This window comes from Hemiscyllium ocellatum, chromosome 8, assembly GCF_020745735.1.
Source record: "Hemiscyllium ocellatum isolate sHemOce1 chromosome 8, sHemOce1.pat.X.cur, whole genome shotgun sequence".
Classification (NCBI taxonomy): domain Eukaryota; kingdom Metazoa; phylum Chordata; class Chondrichthyes; order Orectolobiformes; family Hemiscylliidae; genus Hemiscyllium; species Hemiscyllium ocellatum.
In genome coordinates, this window is record NC_083408.1 from 108,590,511 (window position 1) to 108,608,072 (window position 17,562).

Here is a 17,562-nt window from a genome sequence, read left to right on the forward strand (position 1 = left end):
CCTTAATTCTATTTGCCAATGCTATCTCATGTCCCCTTTTTGCCCTCCTGATTTCCCTCTTAAGTATACTCCTACTGCCTGTATACTCCTCTAAGGATTCACTCGATATATCCTGTCCATACCTGACATATGCTTCCTTCTTTTTCTTAACCAAACCCTCAATTTCTTTAGTCATCCAGCATTCCCTATACCTACCAACCTTCCCTTTCACCCTGACAGGAAAATTCTTTCTCTGGATTCTCGTTATCTCATTTCTGAAGGCTTCCCATTTTCCAGCCGTCTCTTTACCTGCGAACATCTGCCTCCAATCAGCTTTTGAAAGTTCTTGCCTAAAACCGTCAAAATTGGCCTTTCTCCAACTTAGAACTTCAACTTTTAGATCTGGTCTATCCTTTTCCATCACTATTTTAAAACTAATAGAATTATGGTCGCTGGCCCCAAAGTGTTCCCCCACTGACACCTCAAGTCACCTGCCCTGCCTTATTTCTCAAGAGTAGGTCAAGTTTTGCACCTTCTCTAGGAGGTACATCCACATACTGAATCAGAAAATTGTCTTGTACACACTTAAGAAACTCCTCTCCATCTAAACCTTTAACACTATGGCAGTCCCAGTCGATGTTTGAAAAGTTAAAATCCCCTACCATAACTACCCTATTATTCTTACAGATAGCTGAGATCTCCTTACAAGTTTGTTTCTCAATTTCCCTCTGACTATTGGGGGGTCTATAATACAATCCCAATAAGGTGATCATTCCTTTCTTATTTCTCAGTTCCACCCGAATAATTTCCTTGGATGTATTTCCGGGAATATCCTCCGTCAGCACAGCAGTAATGCTATCCCTTATCAAAAATGCTGCTCCACTTCCTCTCTTGCCTCCCTTTCCATCCTTCCTGTAGCATTTGTACCTGGAACATTAAGCTGCCAGTCCTGCCCATCCCTGAGCCATGTTTCTGTAATTGCTATGATATCCCAGTCCCATGTTCCTAACCATGCCCTGAGTTCATCTGCCTTCCCTGTTATGCCCCTTGCATTGAAATAAATGCAGTTCAATTTATTAGTCCTACCTTTTCCCTGACTCTTTGACTCACTTCTGTTCTCAGTTGTACCCGTCTCAGATCAATCTCTTTCCTCACTATCTCCCTTGGTCCCACCCACCCACCCACCTCCACCCCATACGCACACACTCAGTGCACACATATACATGTACATTTGTGGGATGAATCTGCACTTGCAGAATTACATTTTACTTTGCTCAAAAGCTGCATGAAACCATGTCAGATTCCGTAAATCCGTTAGATAGATGAGAATCAGTCTGACCATTGGGGCACAGACAGTCTCATACAGGGCATACCTTCAATACATTATCTGGGCTGACATGACACCAACTGTTAAAGTTCACTTGAGAATGTAAATTTTCACAGAGTTCTGCAATTTACATATGAAAGAACTGAAACCAACATGGTCATTCTAAAAGATGACCAACTTAACAAACAATCCAGCTCTTTTTCAATATATAATTTTAGTTACATCACATTGTAAACTTTTGCTCTAAATTCTGTGTCTTACAATGTTATACTGCACAACCACCTGATGAAGGAGTAGCGCTCCGAAAGCTAGTGCTTCTAATTAAACCTGTCAGACTGTAACCTGATGTTCTGTGATTTTTAACTTTGTACACTGCAGTCCAACACTGGCATCTCCAAATCATATGTGGAGTTTGCACATTCTCCCTGAGTCTGTGTGAGTTTCCTCCGGGTGCTTCCCACAGAACAAAGATGTGCATGTTAGATGGGTTGGCCATACTAAATTGCCCATGTTATTCAGGGATGTGCAGGTTGGGTAGGTTAGCCATGGGAAATTGGGATTACAGAGACAGGTAGGGGGGTGGGGTGGGTGGGATGCTCTTCGGTGAGGTGGTGTGACTTCAATGGGTCAAATGGTGTGTTTCCACACGAGAGGGATTCTATGACAAAAAGTCCATCAGTGTGCACAAAACCAATTCACTTTAAAGCCAAGACTTAAAAACTGTTTTTAAAAGAAATCACTGCGGCTTCAAAAACATAGAAGTACTTCCAATTATTAACTTCAGAAACACAGCTGACCAGTAACTAACCAGTAAGAACGGAAACTAAAATTCACATCAGACATTAAAAACACAGATATAAATCCCATAGTTTCCATCACAGTTCCCAACATCCTGGAGATACTCCAGCAAGTACTCTTCTCCTCAGATGCGAAATATACAGCCACGACAGGAGTGTGTATCCATCCCATTTAGAACTTCAGCAAGGCTATGTAATGTTTCAGCTGCTGAATGGCTTCTTCTACTTGGTTCTGGGCCAGGTTAGATCTCAGGCCAGAGGTATGGAGGTAGATTGTTTAAAACATTCACATGAAAGAGAGTATCTTATGCACTTCTTCAAGCTGTCCTCTCTCCAATCTCCTGACTACTTCCCTGCTCTTGATGAGCTCCCCACCATGTCTGGCTCTAAGCAGAGTTTGTAGATCTTGACCCCACTAAAGACAATGCATGTCATTAGTGTCACCCAAGTGTGGATCACCAAGCTCCCTTCACCCACGATTTGTTCTTTATGCTGTGCTACCATTTTTGACTGCCTGGAGGATTAATTATTTTCCTTTGAACCAAGGGTTGTTTCTGGTGATTGATAATTTTGCGCTTGAGCTTGATGAGGACCTGTATCTCTTTATGATTCTCAAAACAGTCATAATGGTTCCTTATAGAGAGAGACTAAGGACATTGTTGAAGATATATTTTTATACTGGACAATTGGCTTGACCAAGCACAATTGTCATGCCACAGATCCTGTCAGTTGGAATTGCAGAGATTGATAGTGAAAGATTAACTCTGAGAGCACTTTGGTGGGATGTTTCAAGGCCTCTAATATTAATTATTTGGTAGCATTGGTTCTGTTGCTTCTGTTTGGGAGTCAGGTGACAGAGGTGGTAGATTGGATGAGCAAACAATTTGTCAAGCTGTCAGCAGGATCTGTCATGGCACAGGTGATGTGACCATCCCTATGGTCCTTTGAACAAGCAACAATATACTCAAGCAAGTGTCAGAGTTGATCCCATGTGTATTGCTATGAGGTTTTGTGCGCTTCTTGCTGGCAGAACAGAATGTTGGTTAATCGAAAGGTCATATTCTCGAAATTTTATTAAGAGGGGAACCCCACTGAAATTCTGTTTCTCTACTCCCTCTTTGCCTCTCATACTTTTGCAGAAGTACATGTCCTTCCTCCAACTATGATATTAAAGTCTCAGAGGAGGATCACAACATCAGCAGCATGCTGATTCCATGTTAGGGTGAGCCAAACAGTCATGTTTATCTTTCAGACAGTCACTGAGCAAAACAAGCTCAGTTTGTTTGGTAAAGTTCACCTCACAGATGCATAATTCCTTTGCGAAAAGGAACGGTAGCTGTCCTGTTCCTTCAGTTGGCCTTCTCCTGAACGCTGTGTATCACTTAGGATGGCAACACTGATGTCAAGACACCCAGATTCCCTAGTTAGGATGGCAGTGTGGCTGTCTGGTCCACAATTCTTGGAGTTGTCCATGAAAATTCTGATGCTCCAAGGCCCCAGAATTTTGATAAAAGCTACTTCTTTTAAAATGACTTCTCTTTAAAACTGAGGCAGTCATTTCACTTGGACTACCACAGAGTCATAGCACAGTAAGCCTTGCACCAATGACAACACAAAATAAAAATATTAAAGTAGAAATATAAAATAAGCAATTAAAATAAAGATGAAAAAAATGATTTAGCACTCTTACAATTTTTCTGCAATTTTGCAGGAAGTAATATTTTCACTAGATAAATGTGTTAATTAGTGACATTCCAGGACAATGAAGTAGTCTGGACCAGCCCATCTCCCACTTCATCTTGTCATAGTTCTCCATTACTCCTCCACACAAATCCTGCATTGGTGCTATCATATGGTTAAAATTGTATCTTTTATTGTAATGAAAGAACACAACCACTAATACCAAAAAACTCAGTCTTATTACAACTACGTGAGAGAGTTTTTCCCTCCTCCTCTCTTGAGATCACAGTTTAATGTATTGTGTTCTCTTTACTATCCTAGCTAATAAAAAATTCATCAGGCTAAATTGCCAAAAACATAAGGTAGCTGTGCAGTGAAGTACTGTAGTTATTCAGTGACTATTGCTGTACATTTATATAAAACTACAGGACTTCAAAATGTCCCTAAGTGCTTTATAACTCAGTTACTATCCTACCAATTATGATAATTTATTCTATATTGCTTTAAACATATTTTCAGCACATCGTGCACTCCCAGTAATAGATTCCTGGCTCAGCAACAGAAGAGGGAAAATGCACATAACAATTTGAGCTCTGTTTACAGGTCATTAACAAAGCTCTTAATGTACCATTTTACAAAGGTTAAATAATTGAAGCTGAGTTGTAGTAGTGGTGAGGCACACATTTGACTAAAAATCAGCCTCTCGAATTATTTTTAAATGCAAGGTGAGAAATGGAACAGCTAGGAACAAATATAAAATACTTCAGTTTAAGAACTGAACTCTTTTGAATTCAGAGCAAAAAGCATTCGACTTTGTCCAATCTGGGTCTCTCAGAACAAATTGCACATGCTCCATTTTAGCTTAAGGTACAATTCTGGATTACTCATCTATGAGTTATGTACTGAGGAAACGATCTTAGTTCAATGTTGTTATCCTTAGTTGACCGAAACAAAAAGGACAGTGTGAAGCAGCTATTCCGCACATCATCTGACCTTTCTGGAATTGAGCACAGAACTCAGTCAGACTATTGACAGAAAAATCACCTTTGGCATGACCTGCAGGCAAATCCTCAGTGGTTCGCATTGCTACCTCACAGCGCCAGGGTCTCGGGAGGCTGTCTGTGTGGGGTTTGCACATTCTCCCTGTGTCTGCGTGGGCTTCCTCTCAGTGCTCCGGTTTCCTCCCACAATCCAAAGATATGCAGGTTAGGTTGACTGGCCTTGCTAAATGGCCCACAGTGCCTAGGAATGTGCAGGCTAGGTAGATTAGCCATGGGAAATGCAGGGTTACAGGGACAGAGTAGGGGGATGGGGGTGGGCGGGATGCTCTTCAGAGGGTTGGTGTGGATTTGACCAGCTTGACAGCCTACTTCCACAATGTAGAGATTCGATAAAATCATCCCTGGCAAGCCAAAGGACTGTCATCTTCTGTCAGGAACATAAATTGGAATCTCTTTTGGGGTAGAAGTGACCTGTACAAGAAGGACGGATTGCACCTAACTTGGAAGGGGACTAATATACTGGCAGGGAAATTTGATAGAACTGCTTTGGAGGATTTAAACTATTAAGGTGGGGGGCGGGGGGCAGGGGGCGGAGGGGGGGGGGAGGACTCAGGGAGATAGTGAGGAAAGAGATCAAACTGAAACTGGTACAGTTGAGAACAGAAGAGAGGCAAACAGTCAGGGCAGGCAGGGACAAGTAGGACTAATAAATTAAATTGCATTTACTTCAATGCAAGGGGCCTAACAGGGAAGATTAGGAACATGAGACTGGGATATCATAGCAATTACAGAAACATGGCTCAGGGATGGGCAGGACTAGCAGCTCAATGTTCCAGGATACAAATGCTACAGGAAGGAAAGAAAGGGAGGTAAGAGAGGAGGGAAGTGGTGTCTTTCATAAGGGATAGCATTACAGTTGTGCTGAGGGAGGGTATTCCTGGAAATATATCCAGGGAAGTTATTTGAATGGAACTGAGAAATAAGAAAGGGATGATCACCTTATTGGGATTGTATTATAGACCTCCTAATAGTCAGAGGGAAATTGAGAAACAAATTTGTAAGGAGATCTCAGCTATCTGGAAGAATAATAGGGTAGTTATGGTAGGGGATTTTAACTTTCCAAATATAGACTGGGATTGACATAGTGTTATGGGTTTAGATGGAGAAGAATTTCTTAAGTGTGTACAAGACAATGTTCTGATTCAGCATGTGGATGTACCTACGAGAGAAGGTGCAAAACTTGACCTACTCTTGGGAAATAAGGCAGGGCAGGTGACTGAGGTGTCAGTAAGGGAGCACTTTGGGGCCAGCAACCATAATTCTATTTGTTTTAAAATAGTGATGGAAAAGGATAGACCAGATCTAAAAGTTGAAGTTCTAAATTGGAGAAAGGCCAATTTTGACGGCATGAGGCAATAACTTTCAAAAGCTGATTGGGGGCAGATGTTCACAGGTAAGGGGATGGCTGGAAAATGGGAAACCTTCAGAAATGAGATAACGATAATCTAGAGAAAGTGTATTCCTGTCAGGGTGAAAGGTATAGGGAATGCTGGATGACTAAAGAAATTGAGGGTTTGGTTAAGAAAAAGAAGGAAGCATATGTAAGGTATAGATAGGATAAAGTGAATCCTTAGAAGAGTATAAAGGAAGTAGGAGGGAAATCAGGAGGGCAAAAAGGGGACATGAGATAGCTTTGGCAAACAGAATTAAGGAGAATCCAAACAGTTTTTACAAATACATTAAGGACAAAAGGGTAACTAGAGAGAGAATAGGTCCCCTCAAAGATCAGCAAGCGGCCTTTGTGAGGAGCCGCACAAAATGAGGAAGATACTAAATGAGTATTTTGCATCAGTATTTACTGTGGAGAAGGATATGGAAGATATAGACTGTGGGGAAATAGATGGTGACATCTTGCAAAATATCCATATTACACAGGAGGATGCACTGGATGTCCTGAAATGCATAAAAGTGCATAAATCCCCAGGACCTGATCAGGTGTACCCTAGAGCTCTGTGGGAAGCTAGAGAAGTGACTGCTGGGTCTCTTGCTGAAATATCTGTATCATCGATAGTCACAGGTTGGTGCCGGAAGACTGGAGGTTGGCTAACGTGGTGCCACTGTTTAAGAAGGATGTAAGGACAAGCCAGGGAACTATAGACCAGTGAGCCTGACATTGGTGGTGGGCAAGTTGTTGGAGGGAATCCTGAGGGACAGGATGTGCACGTATTTGGAAAGGCAAGGACTGATTACGGATAGTCAACATGGTTTTGTGCGTGGGAAATCATGTTTCACAAACTTGATTGAGTTTTTTGAGGAAGTAACAAAGAGGATTGATGAGGGCAGAGCAGTAGATGTGATCTATATGGACTTCAGTAAGGCGTTCGTCAAGGTTTCCCATGGGAGACTGATTAGCATGGTTATATCTCACGGAATACAGGGAGAACAAGCCATTTGGATACGGAACTGGCTCAAAGGTAGAAGACAGAGGGTGGTGGTGGAGGGTTATTTTTCAGACTGGAGGCTTGTGACTAGTGGAGTGCCACAAGGATCGATGCTTGGTCCTCTACTTTTTGTCATTTACATAAATGATTTGGATGCGAGCATAAGTGATACAGTTAGTACGTTTACAGATGACACCAAAATTGGAGGTGTAGTGGACAGCGAAGAGGGTTACCTCAGATTACAACAGGATCTGGACCAGATGGGCCAATGGGCTGAGAAGTTGGCAGATGGAGTTTAATTCACATAAATGTGAGGTGCTGCATTTTGGGAAAGCAAATCTTAGCAGGACTTAAACACTTAATGGTAAGGTCCTAGGGAGTGTTGCTGAACAAAGAGACCTTGGAGTGCAGGTTCATAGCTCCTTGAAAGTGGACTCGCAGGTAGATAGGATAGTGAAGAAGGCGTTTGGTATGTTTTTCTTTATTGGTCAGAGTATTGAGTACAGGAGTTGGGAGATCATGTTGCAGCTGTACAGGACATTGGTTAGGCCACTGTTGGAATATTGCGTGCAATTCTAGTCTCCTTCCTATCGGAAAGATGTTGTGAAACTTGAAAGGGTTCAGAAAAGATTGACAAGGATGTTGCCAGGGTTGGAAGATTTGAGCTATAGGGAGAGACTGAACAGGCTGGGGCTGTCTTCCCTGGAGTGTCGGAGGCTGAGGGGTGACCTTATAGAGGTTTAAAAGATTATGAGGGGCACGGATAGGATAAATAGGCAAGTCTTTTTCCTGGGGTTGGGGAGTCCAGAACTAGAGGGCATAGGTTTAGGGTGGGAGGGGAAAGATATAAAAGAGACCTAGGGGGCAACTTTTTCACACAGAGCGTGGTAAGTGTATGGAATGAGCTGCCAGAGGAAGTGGTGGAGGCTGGTACAATTGCAACATTTAAGAGGCATTTGGATGGGTATATGAATAGGAAGGGTTTGGAGGGGTATGGGCCGGGTGCTGGCAGGTGGGACTAGATTGGGTTGGGATATTTGGTCGGCATGGACAGATTGGACCAAAGGGTCTGTTTCCGTGCTGTACGTCTCTATGACTCCATGACTCTATGACCAAGGCATCTCTGCCCCTTTTGGTATACCTAATAGATAAGTCATATTTGGTACAGTGCTAAAAATGCTAAGGAGTGGTGGTGGGCAAAGTCTCCTTGATAGCTTGCTAATGCCTGAGAAAATTTAATCAAGGGCTTGACTGATTGAGGATCAATTGCCTCTTGAAGCAGAATGGAAAGAATTGGTGAGGAGCAAGTCCTCCAGTCCCCAGGCAGTTGTCTCTCGCATTTGTTGTTCCCAGACTCAGAGTGAATCACGATCAGCCAACGTGAGAGAAAAATAGCTGTGGAGAGGCAATAAGCAATATTGTAAAGAGTGCTATAAATAGTGGTAAATAGTGTAGTGAAATAGTAAATGAGCCAGCAAGTTTTTGATGATCCTTTTGCCTATACAGGGAAGCCTTTTTCTGGGGCTGGGGGCACTGTCTGCCAGGAGTTTCATATTTTCAGCACCAACTCGCCTAGTGGCTTCAGAACAGGACATGCCATTTGATACCATCTGCCAGTTGCTGGTAGATCTAGCATACCTGACATCACAGTCACTGAAAGTCATACATTGTTCAATTGTGTGGTAAGTAGGGACATCTTTCTGGAATGATAGCAACCTGCTCGTGGCAAGTACACCTAATTAACCACTCCATAGTGCTGGGCTTCCACATCCCTCTTTCAGTGGCACTACCTACAATGAAGAGCTGCAAGCTTGAAAAGTCTGCTTCTGGTTTAATACAGTAGGCCTTACCCAAAGGAGGTTTTCAGCAGCACCCAACCTGTGGGCTAGATCCCCACTGTCTGGATTAAACTGCACCTATCAGTCATACCACCGGGAGCAGCAATTTCTACCTTCGCAGTACAATATCTGACATGTACTGTACCAGATTAGAATAAATTTAATCATTGTTTCCAACAACATCACTGTTGATTGCACTTAAAATTACTTCATTGAAGCTATAAAGTGCTCTGAGATGTCGGAAATCATGAAGGCATTATATAAATCTAAGTCTTTTCTCTGTTTTTTTTCTGCCACAACCAGAAAATTTATTGAGCATACCACAACTATAAGAAGGATTATACAACTTCAGATGCAACTGAGTGCACATACAGTACACGTTGCAAAATATAATTTTAAACTCTTACCCTTGCTAGGTTCAGGATAATTCCAGTGTTCAGGTTCACAGCTTGATAACACTTCCACATTTTTATTTCTCAAAATTTTCACGTCATAAAGTCTGGAGGCATGAATGATAACTTCCAGCAATGGAGATTGATAACTTCAAGTTTGGGTCATAGCTTAAAAGAAATTACAGGGCTGCTATTCCTGAGTACAGTGTTCAGTATAGTCAAATGGCAAGTTAAATCCTTTCTGGGTCATACTAACCTTTACATTGATGGTCACACAGAAAGGTTAAGATGTTTTACAAACACATGATAGAAGTTGCAAGAAATATTAGTCACTAAGTTGGACCATGAGGGGGTGTTTTGCAAACTAACTAAACACCAAATATCATCCAACCTTTTTAATTCAAAAGGAAGAGACATGTGTCATTGCAGAGTGACAAATCTGCTGACAATTAATCTATGACATTGTAATTTCCAGTGAATAAGTCTGTGCCACAAACTGGATCAGAATAAGTGCGCTTTTCAAATTAATGTTACATTTACCTGTAACAGTGCAAGTATAAAAGCAGAAATTCAATCCAACTGATTAAAGTTCTGTAATGCATTTCCAGCAACAGAGATTTTAAGAGACTCCTTCATCACTCACCCAGCTCATTAGAGTTACCTCAATATGTGCAGAAAGTTGAGATTTCTCCTTGTCTTTTCTCTCAAGGGACCGTTTTAGCTCTTCCACCTCAGAAAGCATAGTATTACAGTTCAGCTGTGCCCGGAGCTCCAAAATCTGCTTCTCCAACAACTGTTTCTCATGCTCTGAAATCCCAGCCACTGCAAGACATGAAACTTAACATTTAGGAAGGAGACAAAGAGAGAACAAAAAGAAAATCTACCAGTAATGATCGCCCAACTCTCCATAATATTACAAAAACTTAAATCAAAGCTTGCTGTAAAGTCCAAAAGTTTTACATTTTATTTTGAACATTTTTATAACTTCTTTAAAACAGAGATTGAAAGCTACAGAAAGAAATTGTGAAACAAAACTTGGAGGACCCTCTCAAAATACTATGTGAATATCTCAAAATGGAAAGATCCATCCCAGGTTCCAACAAAACCATCAGCCCACCATGAGCAAAGTCAATGGGAGATCTGTGCACAACAATTAAACAACTTAATACTGAGGATTTCTTATGAGTGAACAGGAAGGTAAAAATGTGGATTTTTTTCTCCTTAGATATTATTTATTCACTCAAACTCAAATCAAATTAAATCAAAAATAAACAGGAAGATATCATTCATTTTGTGGCATAAATATGGATTTGAACACATCAGTGCCTGGCCTCTAAAAACACACCACCAATTCAGATGAATAATGGCCTTTTCATTTTCTACAGTTTACTTGTCTTCTATTGATCAATGAGATGTTGATGAGATGATAAACGTTTGCATTCCAAGCAGAATTCTTCTCTTTCACAATTAGCAGACCTGCTCAATTGCAACATATGACAGTGCTTCAAAGTGCTCAATCTCTGCTGCTGAAGCAAAGCCAGTAAAGCAAAAAAGCCTGGGATTTGTTGTCCATCCCTTCCACTGTAGTCAGCTACTACTACAGGAGCCCAACTATTGACCGAATGGACCACATACTTTGCTGTGACCTCATTAATATTTTTAAAACAAGTAATCAATCAAAAACGAAAATTGCTGGGAAAACACAGAAGGTCTGGCAACATCTGGGGACAGAAAGCCGGGTTAACCTGATCATACACCAAATTTGAATGGTTTAGCCTGAGGGAGTGACTGCCTCCTGGAGCGAAGTTTCCAGGTAACTTTCCTACTCTCTGATGTTGCACAATGTCCATGGCTCAGACTCCAGCTCCTTAACTTCAATATGAAACTCCTCAAACTACAAACCAGATAAATGTTTGATGAAATTTCAGTAATTTTATGATTAACCATGACTAATGCTGGTTTTTATTTCAGATTTAATGTGTCTTATTTATGTACTTAATTTCCCCAACCTCCATTTCTGAATCATGAGTCTAAAACAGAAGTCTGGCAAAGGCTCAAATAATGTCCTGTGACTGGAACAGCTTGTACTACACTCCATCATATAGGACTTCCTAACTTCATCATCTTATTTATACTCTTCACTGGGTGAAATCAGATTAAATCAAATGGCAGCTGTCAACAGGATGATGAATTTCCTGTTGTCGTAGTAACTTTGTAACTAGCCTAGAACACAGATATGTATGAAGGAAAAGTCCAAGACTTCAAATTTGTATTAGTGGATCTTTCAAAGTAAGTAAACTTCTTTTAAAGACTTGATGTTGGTCTTCAAATCAATATATGGTGCAACTACGACTGAAGTAAACAATATTTAAGGTTACAATGAATTTAGGAGTAGACAACAAGTGTAAAATTCCCACAACCAAAGTTAAGAATCAATAAAAATATGACTAGTCTCCCCACAGGTGGAACAAGTGGATTAGATTCCTACTGACATATAAATCCGCATGAGAATGGGAAATGTGCAAACTAAAGGAGAATTATACAGGTCTATAGCACAGCAAAAGATCCTTCAGCCCATTGAGTCCATACCAATCAAAACGACCACCTAACAATTCTAATCCCATTTTCTATCACTGGGCCCATAGCCTTGCATGCCTTGGCATCATCCCACATCTAAATACTTCCTAAATGTTATGAGGGTTTCTACTTCTGCCACCCTTAGAGGCAGTGAATTCCAGATTCCCACCACCCTCTGGGTGAAAAAAGTTCCTCCTTACATCTCCTCAAAAGCTCTCGCCCCTTATCCTAAAATCTATAACACCTGGTCATTGGTCCCTCTGTGCAGAGAAAAAGTTTCTGTCCATACTATTAATGCTCCTCATAGTTTATACATTTCAGTCATGTTGCACCTCAGCCTCCAGTACTCTGAAGTAAACAACCCCAGTCTATCTAATTTCTTTCTCTCTCTCTATCTCTTCATAACTAATATTATGCAGTCAAGACAATGTCTAAATAAATCTCCTCTGAACCCTCTCCAGTGCAATTACATTCCTCCTAAAAGGTGAATTACAGGACTGCACACAACAGCTGATGCCTCAACAATGTTTTATACAATTCCAACATAACATTTCTGCTCTTAAACTCTCTGCCTCAGCTAATAAAGCCAAGTATCCCAAATGACTTCTGGACCACTTTATCTACCTGTCTCACTACCTTAAACGACCACTGAATATGCATATTGTTATGCACTAGGCCAAACCACTCAAAATATTCTTGAGCAGGCAACCCAGACTATAACTTTGCAATTTGTTTCAGTAAGTGGACAGTGAAAATTACCCAGAGTACATTAGCTAGTTGACTACTAGGTTTTAAAAACAGACAGAAATTTATTCATAAAATTACGAATGAAACACAAACTACAGAATAAAGAACCTCTAGGGAATTCAGTCTATCCAAATTAGACTTAATTATGCTGTTCCGAATAAACACAACAGTCCCAATAAGCAAACCCCCTTAAAACACAGTTAAAAAAATGGAACAGATGCTTACAGATTGAAGTTAGAAGGGCAGAAAGAAGGATGAGTTTCCACACAGCTCACTGTTGAACTAACTAGGTCTGAACTGAACTGCTCAGCTAGAGAGCTGACCACTCCCCTTTCATTATACAGGTCACTTCTAAAACATGACCACTTTGGCCTGAAGTCTCATCTGTTTACATATAAACAAAAAGGCCTCTCAATACCCTTTAATCTCTATACCAAACCAGTCCAATCAGAACCGGGAGCTAGTTTATGACCCCTCTAAAAAAAAACCAAGGACCACAGTATCCTTGACAAAGGGAACAGCTTTTAGAAAAAAGGGACCAGCTTTGTGACAACATGAAGGTCCCTCTGATCCTTGGTGCTTCCCAGGATCTTACCATTCATCATTCATTGCCTTGCCTTGTTTCTCCTGCCCGAGTGCATCACCTCACAGTTGTCCTGATGGAATCCTGTTTACTACTGATCAGCCCAACTGATTTGCCCATCCTGTAATCTAAGGCTATCCTCCCTACTACTAACCACCTCACTAATTTTCATATTATCTGCAAACTTACTTCCTGCATTCAGGTTTTCCTGGCACTCAGATGCAATTCATCAGATTTCCTGTGATCCCATGGGCTCTTACCTTCCCTATTAGTCTCCCACATGGAACCTTATGAAAAGCCTTGCTGAAGTCCAAACTGACTACGTCGAATGCAGTGCCCTCATTTACATACCTATCACTGCTTCAAAAAATTTAATCAAATTGACAGATGTGACCATCCATTAACAAAATCACGCTGACTGTTCTTGATTAATCCCTGCCTTTCCAAGTACAGATTAATTCCGTCCCATAGAATTGCTTCTAATAGTTTCTCCATCACTGAGATCAGATCAACTGGCCTGAACTTTCCTGGTTTTTCCCTTGTTCCCTGTAGTAACAGACTTCTTTGTGAAAGAATCAGAGCAACACAATCCTCCCAAAACTGAGAATCAGGTAAGTGGCTCGGTAAACAAAGAAGAGTAGAATCATGGGATTCAGGGTAGAAAGCTTGATCCCAAAAGGGCTTTTACTGCTTTGGATTTTATGCATATAATTGCAAGTCTGACTGATAATACACTCCAGGTGCAATACAGAATGCAGCACTGGTGGTGAGACATTATCTAAGATCTTAGCAACACACTCCTCAGATGGACCAAAAAGGTCCCATGATACTGTTTTAAAGATAAAAGGGAATTTCTCCCCGATCAATATTTATACCTTGACCAATGTATAAGGAAACCAGTTTACTTATTCATCATCTATTTGTTTGAGGCATCTTACATATGCAAAATGACACCTCACTATAGAATCGGCCCATTCGGCCCATCAAATCCACACAGACTCTCTAAAGAGCATCCTACCCAGACCCACGTCCCCATCCTCTCCCTATAACCCTGCATTTTTCATGGCTAATCCACATAGCGTACACATCCCTGAACATCTCCAACATTATTACACCAACACATAATCTAGTTATTTCTGTAAAAATAGGCATGCAGTTGAAGCTTTCCATCTTGTGCTCATCAGGACAGAATGACAGGAACACCAACAGTTCAATATGAAATATTTATACTACATGACAAAAAAGGTATTGCATGGTTGGCAAGTGAACTCTGAAATGTCAAGTTATTGCCATGGAGAATGCACAGGGGCAACAGTTTTTCTTAAGATTTTAATTCAAACCAGCAAGTCATTGTAATTGGGTAAGATGTCACCATGGGAAATGCCCCAGGGAAACACTGCACCCCCAAGCTTTTGTTCAGGGAAAAAGCACAATGCCTGGATATGTTCTTGTTGTTTACAGAGAACAAGGCTCTGTGTGAGAATATATGCAGCTTCTGACAAGCATAAGCGAGCCCCATTCCAAGTCTGACTGATAATCTTGAAATGATTTTTGGGGTTCCATAACTGAATTGTCACATTGTGAATGGAAAAGTTTTCATAATTGCTATAACTTAAACCTAGCTATTCTGAAATGTGGTGAAACTTTAATTAACTTAAAGAGCAGCCCTCACACAAGTACTTATGAGTGTACAAGAATTACACAAACAACAAAGACGCTGATGTCTTGTACCTGTAACATACTGTTGACACGGTGTAGCAGAGATGATGGAATGAATGTTTGCGGTGATGCTTAGCGTACCAAACAAGCAGGCTGCTATGTCCTGATCAGTGTTAAGCATCTCGGATGTTGTTGGAACTTCACTCATCTAAAAATTGGAGACTTGTTCTATCATATGCCTGACTTGTGCTTTGTAGGTGGTGGACAGGATTTGAAGAATTAGGACATAAGTTATACAATCCAGAAACCCAACACTTTCACCTGTTTAGGTGACCCTAGTATCTACACAGCTGATTAAGTTCACTTTCTTAGTCCTTCTTTGTCTAAATGTGTGGTGAATATTAATTGTCACTTATTGTGTGTGTGCAATCATCAGCGAACATCCCCACCTGAGCTCATCCCAGAATCACAGAATTATTACTGTGTAAAAGCAGGCCACGTGGCTCATTTTGTCTGCATTTGTGATGGAGGGAAGACCATTGATGAAGCAGCTGACAATGTTCATGCCTCACACACTGTCCTGCAGCAATATGTTGTAGCTGAGATGATTTGTCTCCAACAACCACAGCCATCACCTCAAACTTCAAATAGCCATGAGCCTAGATGAAGAAACAAGATCGACGATGCCCTCCACCGCATCTCCTCCACTTCCCGCTCCTCCGCCCTTGAGCCCCGCTCCTCCAACCGCCACCAAGACAGAACCCCACTGGTTCTCACCTACCACCCCACCAACCTCCGCATACAACGTATCATCCACCGCCATTTCCGCCACCTCCAAACGGACCCCACCAACAAGGATATATTTCCCTCCCCTCCCCTATCAGCGTTCCGCAAGGACCACTCCCTTCGTGACTCCCTCGTCAGATCCACACCCCCCACCAACCCAACCTCCACCCCCGGCACCTTCCCCTGCAACCGCAGGAAATGTAAAACTTGCGCCCACACCTCCACACTCACTTCCCTCCAAGGCCCCAAGGGATCTTTCCATATCCGCCACAAGTTCACCTGTACCTCCACACACATCATCTATTGCATCCGCTGCACCCGATGTGGCCTCCTCTATATTGGGGAGACAGGCCGCTTACTTGCGGAACGCTTCAGAGAACACCTCCGGGCCGCCCGAACCAACCAACCCAATCACCCCGTGGCTCAACACTTTAACTCTCCCTCCCACTCCACCGAGGACATGCAGGTCCTTGGACTCCTCCACCGGCAGAACACAACTACACGACGGCTGGAGGAGGAGCGCCTCATCTTCCGCCTGGGAACCCTCCAACCACAAGGTATGAATTCAGATTTCTCCAGTTTCCTCATTTCCCCTCCCCCCACCTTGTCTCAGTCGGTTCCCTCAACTCAGCACCGCCCTCCTAACCTGCAATCCTCTTCCTGACCTCTCCGCCCCCACCCCACTCCGGCCTATCACCCTCACCTTGACCTCCTTCCACCTATCCCACCTCCATCGCCCCTCCCCCTAGTCCCTCCTCCCTACCTTTTATCTTAGCCTGCTTGGCTCTCTCTCTCTTATTCCTGATGAAGGGCTTATGCTCGAAACGTCGAATTCTCTATTCCTGAGATGCTGCCTGGCCTGCTGTGCTTTGACCAGCAACACATTTGCAGCTGTGATCTCCAGCATCTGCAGACCTCATTTTTTACTCCAAGGCAAAATTTGTTCAGGGACATGATTTCTTTAAGTTAATTAAAGTTTCACCACATTTCAGAATAGCTAAGTTTAAGATACAGCAATTATGAAAACATTTCCATTTATAATATGACAATTCAGTACAAATTAAATTATGTCACACCATTTTGATATTTGATACTCAAAGCTATTGAAACCCATATGACTCGGTGCTTTAACTATCTACCATCCTGACCTAGTACTAAATTCATTGTGATGCGAATGGTAGTTGAAGGAAGCTCATGTAGTGAATAAACTTTGACATGGATCAGCTTATATATGTACATTCTACATAATGCTATCTAAGATCAATTAAAATCTGTTTTGCAGGATCCAATCTCTCCAAAGACAGTTTTGACATAATTACTTTGAAGATAGAGCATAGAACATTACAGTGCAGTACTTCGGCCCTCAATGTGGAACCAATCTGAAGCCCATCTAACCTACACTATTCCATTTTCATCCATATGTTTATCAAATGACCATTTACATGCCCTTAATATTGGTGAGTCTATTACTGTTGCAGGCAGTGCTTTCCACGCACCGACAACTCTCTGAAACTAACTCTGGCATCTGTCCTATATCTATCACCCCTCAATTTAAAGCTATGTCCCCTTGTGCTAGCCATCACCATCCGAGGAAAAAGGTTCTCACTGTCCACCTTCTCTAACCATCTGATCATCTTGTATATCTCTATTAAGTCACCTCCTAACCTTCTTCTCTCTAATGAAAACAGCCTCAAGTCCCTCAGCCATTCCTCATTATACCGTCCCTCCAGATCAGGCAACATCTTGGTAAATCTC

At 41.8% G+C, this 17,562-nt stretch overlaps 1 protein-coding gene across 4 annotated transcripts in view; it reads right to left on the reverse strand.

Moving 5' to 3' along the window:
* LOC132818418 (centrosomal protein of 128 kDa) overlaps nt 1–17,562 on the reverse strand; it is a 410,636-nt gene that overhangs the window by 285,978 nt on the left and 107,096 nt on the right. For all 4 annotated transcript variants that reach the window (XM_060829432.1, XM_060829433.1, XM_060829431.1 and 1 more), the window contains exon 12: nt 10,117–10,277. In XM_060829432.1, coding sequence (XP_060685415.1) covers nt 10,117–10,277 — 161 coding nt within the window. The remainder of the gene's footprint in view (nt 1–10,116; nt 10,278–17,562) is intronic.